The sequence below is a fragment of the Vicia villosa genome, linkage group LG6 (assembly GCF_029867415.1).
Source record: "Vicia villosa cultivar HV-30 ecotype Madison, WI linkage group LG6, Vvil1.0, whole genome shotgun sequence".
Classification (NCBI taxonomy): domain Eukaryota; kingdom Viridiplantae; phylum Streptophyta; class Magnoliopsida; order Fabales; family Fabaceae; genus Vicia; species Vicia villosa.
Genome location: NC_081185.1, coordinates 125,877,563 through 125,886,463, shown reverse-complemented (window position 1 = coordinate 125,886,463; position 8,901 = coordinate 125,877,563). Strand labels below are relative to the sequence as shown.

The following is an 8,901-nucleotide window of genomic DNA, read 5'->3' as shown; positions in this document are numbered from 1 at the left end:
GCATCGCCCTATTTTTTTACATTGACATGAAAATTTACAATTTTTAAACATTTTTTAAAAAATATGTCCGTAGACCCACTCCGCACTCATTTCTTATTTCTTTTCCAGAGCTAGGCAAAGTTTTAGGCCCCAACTTTTGCAGAAAGAACCTAAAAAGGATAGGTATACTCGTTTGCCACACCTAGATTCTGGACAACTAGGTTCAGCATCAACAACCCTTTAGATCTTCAGTTTTGAAGATGATTATATCTTTAAAATGTGATTTAAGCCTGGATTCGCAAAAATATTACATTTGTTTCCACACGATGCTGTGTGCTCTTGAAAACAATAATGGTTCACACTGAATCACATTTAGATATACAGAGGCACATAAATGAGAGCAACCAAGTGATCAACACACAACATGTTCTATTGAAAAATCTGTAGCCGGTTGCTTGGTACCAATAACTTCATAGCAAACGGTTGCTTGGTACCAATAACTTCATAGCAAACGGTTCATATATTACCAAAAACGCACAAATTATACAAACAAAACACAAACCACTCATCAAACAAAAGAGACAACAGTCTTCCCAACTTATAGATATAGATAATTATTCTTCAAAACCATTGACAGTGCCTTCAATTGTACTCCTGCATTTACCATTATTCAAAAGTATAATCAGTCAATTGTTGAGGCATACACAGATAAAGAAAAAAAATGCCATTTTTTTCTTTTTATCATTTGTAATATAAGCTAGCACCGAAATTAATAGAGATTTGTCAGGAATTTGATTAAATTATGGATAGAAAACTTACAGTAGGGCAAGATCTTCCACTGCTGGTTATCACCGCTGTTCCAGTCCCAGAGGACAACAGTAGTGCCATCATGCACACCTCCAGAATCTTTGTCACCATGAAAGGCATCCATGTTGAGATGAATATTGTTGACCATCCTTACAGCCCGGAAGCCGCTACCCTGGTCCTTGCTCTCAGTCCATAAAATAGACTGATCAAGATAGTCTGGATTGTATCGGACCAGCCGAACCTACATAATGATTATGAAAACAGACATGTAAACAATAAATATGACACATGCTATGAAAAGATCACATTGTCAGGTTATAAAAGTATGAAAGAAATAAAGAAAGAGATACTGTTATGCTTTTATTTTGTATGAAAATGGATAGGAATGGGAAGGTTGTCCTACCCCATTCCAAAGATAAAACATGCCATGTGCTCTAGCAAGAGCTTATAATAATAATAATTAAAGATTGAAGATGACTTACCAAGGAAAGTACATAAAAAATGGACCAAAAAACTGATTTACTTTAACCTTAATTATACTTTTAGTTAATTTAAGTTTGAAAATTCTTTCTTAATTTTGATGTTATGTAAATAGACAAACTAATACAGTAAAAGGCTGTGTAAGTAAGATTAAATGAGCGTTTGGATTGACAGTGAGTTTAAATGTGTGATTGGAAAACTTGAAAGTCACAGTGGGACAGAAGCTACAGATATCAGCTTCTCAAAATCACAGTGTTACCAAACATAGGCTAACAAAATCATGTATTTTGATTTTGCTGAAACTCTTGTCAAAACACAATGGATCACCGCGATTCTACCAAAGTTACCATCAATCCAAACAGCAGTAACAAACTGTACTTATCCCAATCCAAACAGCAGTAACAAACTGTACTTATCCCAATCCAAACAGTTAGATAATTTAAACACCAGAGCAACAAACCAAACCACATGCAACTTTGTTTGAAAAGTATAAAGCTTCAAGAACATCGTAATTAAATAATTGAAAAAAGACCCCAAAGGGACTACTTTACCATTTTACCATTTGATTTTATTTACAAACAGAAAAGCTAGCACATTTTTTCCCAAGTAACCAAACACAAAGATCACAAAGTAGCAGCCACTAGCTGGTAGTAACAGACACCACATAACAGAATGTTGCAAAAAAAATGCAGAAAAACATAACAAACTCCGTTGCCTAATTGCCTGTGCAAGGGTAACAAATACCAAATCCTCCGATAATTTAAACAAATTGACTATACTAAAGATGAAATTTTCATGAGGTTTCAAATTTTGATACATTATATAAAACCTTAATTCTTCATATGAAAAAAAAATTCAAATTCGAAAATGAATAATAAATGAATAATCAGATCAACAAAGAAGAACCTAAGATGCACATTGTTGCAGAAATATCTTACTGGATGGGAGGCAGCAATGGAATGCTTAATGGCTTCCCCAGTGACCTTGTTGACCAAAGCAAAAGAAGGGTGACCATCTTCATCCTTCACCCTGGTACTCCACTTCTCATCCTTGTACCAATGCTGCAACAACAAAATCAAAAAAACACAAATCAATCACAAACCCAAAATCACAAAACCCTAAAAAGATCTGCATCCAATTTCTAACAAAAAGAGACTTTACCTGATGCTGATCTAAGGGATCAGAGGGTGCAAAAACCACTTCGCCACGACGGATAGTGAGGGAGTGATTCTGGGAAGCTTTGGTGAGAATCTTGAAAGTGCGTTTGTTGGAGGAGATAGGATGACCAACAGGTGATACCTCATGGTTGACATGGTGAACGGACGTTGGAAAATGAGGGTGATGGGACTCATGAGAAACATGTTGAACAGTAGTGTTAGGGAACGGGGTGGAGGAGTGATCAGGTGCAGGTGGGTATCCACCGTAGTTATGAGGCTGAGGCGGAGGTGGAGCAGGGTAATCGAAGTCGTCGTCACGGGACACGTGTCCAGTGTGGAAGACTTGAGTTTCTGCTTGGTGAGGAAGTGGTGGTGGTGGGTAAGAGTCGTTGTAGAATGGCGGTGGTGGTTGTTGGTGATGATGTGGCGGTGGTGCGTGGTTGAAGGGGGAGGAGGTGTAACCGGGTGGAGGGAATTCTGATTCTTCTGTGTCGTCTCTTGGGTTGTGGTGGTGAGTGTGGGTTACGTTTGAGGAGTTACGGCCATGGTTGAAAGGGAAATCCATTTTGTGATGATTTTGATTGTTGGAGTTGGAATTGGAGTGAAGAAAAAAGAGGAGTGTGCTTAATTGTTAAGCTTAGTTTTGGTTTTATATACAAATCGATGATCGATGATGAAAACAAGAGTATGGTGTGGGTGGGCCAACAACGCGTTGGATTGTTACCGACGTAATTCTATCATTTTCAACACGTGGCAATCTTTTTTTTTGTTTTTACAACGTGGCGATGCTTTACTTCACTAACTAGTCATTAAATTTTAATTTTTATTTGATTAATTATTTAAATAGTGCATTCTCATTGTAAAACATTTTACAAAATCATTGCACATAACCTTTAAAAAAAATTGTCTTCATTCTTATATATACATAAATTTTAATTTTTTAAATTTATTAAATAATTGATTTATCTAATCTATATATAATTTAAATGCATCTTTTATTTGATGAAAAAAAAATTAAAATTTATTTATAAATAAGAATGGAGAAATACTTTATAAAGAAAAAATAAACATTTAAAAAAATGGATTTTCCTTAATTAATTGGTTGGAAAAAGTGACAAAATTAATGGATTTTCCTTAATTAATTGGTTGGAAAAGGTGACTAGAAGAGATTAGTTGGATATTAAGGTTTTCCTATAGCATGAGGTGTACTAATTCTTCTTCATTAAGAATGCATGCTCATTGGACCAAAAATGATGAACCACCATATATCATGTGATAGCTTACTTAATATCAGGGCCGGCCCAAGGGCCAAGCTACTCAAACTAGGGCTTTAGATCTCAAAAGTTTGGACTTAAAAAAGACCTCAAAATTTTTTCATTTAGTTATAAAAATATATAATGACACTTGAGTTACATATATTAGTGTAGTTGAGTTGATAAAATATAGGTCTTTTTTCTTTCGGTCTTGAGTTCAACTCTTAGCAACCACAAAATTAATATTTTAAAGTCCTCACTTTAAAATTTGTTTTAGGCCTCTAAACTTGTTTGGCCGACCCTGTCATATAAGTGATTTTTGGTTTATTTATGTAAAAAAAAATTGTAAAATGGACAAGGGGGTTTAAAACCATAACTTATCGATTGAAAGAGAACCACTAGACCAGCCAATTTGTTTTGATAAATTTCTGAACTTAAATATATTAGTACATCTTTTTTATATTTCATATTTTCATTATATTTTTTGGATGTAAGTTGTTGTATGTTTTATATTCAATAATATTATATTATTTTATTATGTTGATAATTTTTAAGTTTTTAAATGTGAGGTTTAAATGTGAAATTTAAATATTATAAATGTGAATTAAAAAAAATTGTAAATTAGAATTTTTTTGTTAAATAATTGTGAATTAATGGACTAAAATTCTAAAATTAAAAATAATAGTTTATAATATTTTATAAATTAGAAATAATTTCTTGAGAATTAAATAATTTTGAAACTAATAATATATTATATTAAATAATTTTGAATTAATAATAGTTTATATTAATTATTTTGTAAATTAATAATAGTATAATATTAAATAATGGTTTATATTAATTATTCAAAATATTTTCTTATAGTATTTTAATAGTACTTATAGCATTATTTCTAATTTATAAAATATTTTTAATTTCCAAGGAACATTATTTCTAATTTAAAAAATATTTCTAATTCACAAAAAACATAATTTAAAACGAAGCTAGTTCTGAATTAAATGTGAGGTTTAAATAATTTTCCATTAAATAATTTTGAATTAAATATTTTATATATAATTAGTTTCGGAAATATTTAATTCACAAAGAAAATATTTCTAATTTATAAAATATTATAAACTATTATTTTTAATTTCAGAATTTTAGTCAATTAATTCACAATTATTTCAGAATTTCAGAATAATATAATATTTTTAAATAAAAAATATACAATAATTTACACACACAAAATATAAAGAAAATATAAAATATGAAAAAGATGTACTATGTAATTCATAGATTTAAGTTCAAAAATAAATCAAAACAAGTTAATTGATTTAGTGATAATATCTCTCCCTTTCAATTCATAGATTTAAGTTCAAAAATAAATCAAAACAAGTTAATTGATTTAGTGATAATACCTCTCCCTTTCAATTAAGAGGTCATGGGGATTAAGCCTCCTTGTTCTCAAAACTTTTGAAATTGTTTTCACGGATCTAGAACTCAACACGTTAATATAATTTTTTTGATATAAATTAAGTATTATGTGCGAGTCATTAGTGCATATAAACTAATTCTTATTAGTGCATATAAACTAATTCTTGGAATAGAAGAGAAATGCAATAGGCCATAGAGCACTCTTTCAATATAACAAATTAACCTTTAGTATTCATAACTTCTTACTAATGTGTATATGCTAAAAGCATATAGGTTATAAAATGTTATGGATTAAAAATTCACAATAAGTTTGAGTAATTTATTGTTTATGGTCTAATTTTAATTTTCTTAGTTTGCTTTATATCTTCCAAATATTTTTTTAGTTTTTTTATAATATTTTATTGCTTTAAAAAATTCACAATATGTTTGAGTAATTTATCGTCCTTTTATTGTAATGGTTTTATTTTAATTTTCTTAGTTTGGTTTATATCTTCCAAACATCTTTTTAGTTTTTTTATAATATTTTGCTACTTTAAAAAGTTCACAATATATTACTTTAAAGAAAATAGGCTTATTTATGGTCGTGGACCATATAACTTATATGATTCACGAAATTATTCTATCTATTTAAAATTTAAACAATTTTGATCTCTTTTCATTTTTGTACACTAAAAATCGGTGTTGTGTCTATTTAACAAATACTTTATTTTTTTAGATTCATTGAAAAATTAATGTATTTAGATTATATATAAACCGGATACATTAAGTATTCAATAAATCTAAAAATTGATCTGTCTCTTATAAAAAGGATAGGAGAGAGTATTTTTTATTTATAAAGTTATACAAAAAGTTTTTTAAAGATAATTTATAACATTTCACAAATGACATATTATTTAAAAAATGAATATATCGTTAATTTTAAGTAAAAAAAATGCAAGAGAGAATCAAAACTATTTTAATTTAAAATATGGACTAATTTCATGAATCAAATAAAATGTTTAAATAAATATATTATTACTCTAACAATGTCATTTTTTAAAATTTTTTTTTTTTTTTAAGTTTGTTATTTTTTTTTTTTGCGATGATTAATTCATAAGTTTCGTTGCATCTAAAAACCCTTTGTACTAGACTTTGAATGACATTCTTTATTATTGATTATGCATTAAACTCTATAATGACGATATTAAATAAGTCTTAAAATATTCAAGCTGATTTTTGGGATTGACTCAACAATCTATTTCTTTCAGCCATTGTTTTCTCAAAATATAAGAACTGGAATGTCCAATATGCTTTATGTTCTAGCTCGACCATTAATTGGAAAGCTTTCCCATAGAACAATTTTTATGGTGATAATCCCAAATGAATTTCAAAAGTTGTTCCATATGCCCATAGCGAGTCATCTAGCATGTTGGACCAAACTTTCGTAGATTCAGCTATCATTTTTTCTAAAATCTATTTCAGTTGTCTATTCGATACTTCAACTTTCCCACAAGTTTGAGGATGATATAGGGTAGAAATTTTATACTCCGCATTAAATTTTTATAACACACTTTCTAAGTATTTATCATAGACGCTGGTCCCCCATCACTGATCAACACTTGAGGAACTCCGAACATGACAAAAACATTATTTTTCAAAAATTAGAAACAAAAGGGCATGCGAAGGCAATCTTTTCTTGGTTTGTAGAATCTACATCAATCTGGTTGTATCCTGAATATCCATCTAAACGAAAATACTATGCTTGACCTGACAGTATTTCTATCATATGATCCTTAAAAGGTAATGGAAAATGATTCCAGTTGCTTGGTTCAACCTCATGTAATAAATGCACATCCTCCATATAGATATTTTAAGTTAGAATTAACTTGTACTTTTCACTTTGAATAGCGGTTATATCTCCCTTTTTATAGATTACATGCATTGGGCTTACCCAAGAGCTATTATAAACAGGATAAATGATACTTGCTTCAAACAATTTTAAGACTTCTTTTCTTACTACCTCTTTCATGGTGGGGTTTAACAATCTTTTTGGTTGAAACACCGACTTGAATTATTCTTCTAATTTTATCTTTGTGGTTGTACTACTAGCTTGAATTCTTCTTCTTAACACTCATAACAACTTTTGTTCTTCTATCTTAGACAAAGAGTTGCTGATGATGGTTGGTTGTAACAGATTCTCCCCTAAAATGACATACTTCGGGTAATTTGGAAGTTCCTCCAATTTCGGATCTTGTTGGGCTACTGGTTTAATAGGTTTTTCTATTCCATTTAGTTTTTCTATCTTCCTTGTTGCGTCCCTAATCAGTGTTGCTTGAAAATGAAGTAAGCACTCTACTAATTCCATATCTGATTCATCTTCAACTTGTTCAAGTGAGTAAAGAATGACTTGATTTATTAGTAGTGAAGGTGTATTTGTGGTATTCATACCCTGAACAATTTCTCAACTATAACAATTCGATGGCATTGAGAGATTTCCTTGTGATGTCTCATGGCTTCAAACGCATTAAAAACAATCTTCTATTTCTTGAATCTTAGAATTATCTCGCCCAACTTTAGATCAATATGAGCTCTTCCTATTTCTAATAACAGTCATCCTAACATTAATGGGGTCTCTGCATCTTTAGGTGTGTAAAGAACCACAAAATCAGTTGGAAGAAAAAAATTATCAACTTTGATAAGCACGTAAACTGGTACTTCATACCAATATGTGATAGAACAATCAGTCACTATCAAAGTCACCTGGCTCGCCATGGGTGAGTTTTCTCATCATGGAGAGCAGAATCATATTAATGTTAACTTCTAAATCACACAAAAGAATACCCAATTTCTAGTGAGCCAATAGAATAAGAAATGGTAAACTTACCTGGATTTGTGAATTTTGGTGGAAGCTTCTTTTGAATGATGGCACTGTGCTCTTCTGCTTTTACGATGAGAGCTCTTTCATGAATTTAACATAAGGGCATTTTCTCCAGAGCCTCGCAAAAAAGAATGTTAACATGTATCTTTGTTAGCATATCCATAATTATTTTTGAATTGACCTACTTCCATTTCTTTTTTTTTTGTTTCTTCTTCAGAATCAGGCATGGTGGATTAATGTAATCAGGTAGTTCTTGATTCTTTTGAAGGGTGAGTTATTATCTATTAATTTTTCCAAGGTATATCCTTTAACTTCATCCTCATTAATTAACTTTTTTTCACCCTCAGAACTTATCTCAACTTTCTCTTCAACTACTACCTATTTTTCACTTCTTTTTGCAACCTCACTTGATTCTTTTTTTTCCTCACTCAATTTTCTTTTTGATGGAACCATTCAATGTCTCAACCCAATTTATTTGCAAATTTAATTTTTATGGTTTCTATGGTGTTACCTACAAATCTCCCATTTGAACCAACTCATGTCTCCATTTGTCGATACATTTGACCGATTAACATTTATAAGTTCTTGTTTGATGCTTCAGTATTCTTATTCATAATGATATGATTTTGTGTTATTTCATGTTGAGTTTTAAACATGTTATCTTGTTATTTTCTTACTTGCTCAAAGCTTGACTAGGTTTCTTTCATGAAGTTAGCCAATGTTTTCTACAAAGGCGATGGTTTGTGTTGAGGTGCTTGAGGATCCTATTGAACTCCTTCATTAGTGTTCAAAGTATGATTGTTGATCCACTTGAAATTCAAATGAAATTTTAAACCGGGATTGTATATGTTGGAGTATGGATTATTCTTTGAAAATTAGCTTATAAAACTTCTGCACTCTCAACTTCAGGTAATTACTGTTTGCATGTCCCTCTCTGCGAAAATCCCTGACAATG

The 8,901-nt window shown here is 30.5% G+C and overlaps 1 protein-coding gene across 1 annotated transcript; it reads right to left on the bottom strand.

Annotated features, from left to right (window-relative positions):
* Window positions 1-313: 313 nt before the first annotated feature.
* Window positions 314-3,056, bottom strand: LOC131609892 (ricin B-like lectin R40G3). The gene is made up of 4 exons (XM_058881710.1): window positions 2,428-3,056; window positions 2,205-2,327; window positions 799-1,027; window positions 314-633 (listed from the first exon to the last, which is right to left on the bottom strand). Coding segments are annotated over exons 1-4 (915 nt in total). The 5' UTR covers window positions 2,989-3,056; the 3' UTR covers window positions 314-631.
* Between the last annotated feature and the right edge of the window lie 5,845 nt (window positions 3,057-8,901).

Bases quoted from the DNA above. Each gene is read 5' to 3' on its own strand.
- LOC131609892 (XM_058881710.1), bottom strand. From the start codon at position 2,988: ATGGATTTCCCTTTCAACCATGGCCGTAACTCCTCAAACGTAACCCAC. The intron at 2,328-2,427 runs GTAAAGTCTCTT...TTGTTGTTGCAG, and splicing joins ATCCCTTAGATCAGCATCAG to CATTGGTACAAGGATGAGAA. The intron at 1,028-2,204 runs GTAAGATATTTC...ATCATTATGTAG, and splicing joins CCATTGCTGCCTCCCATCCA to GTTCGGCTGGTCCGATACAA.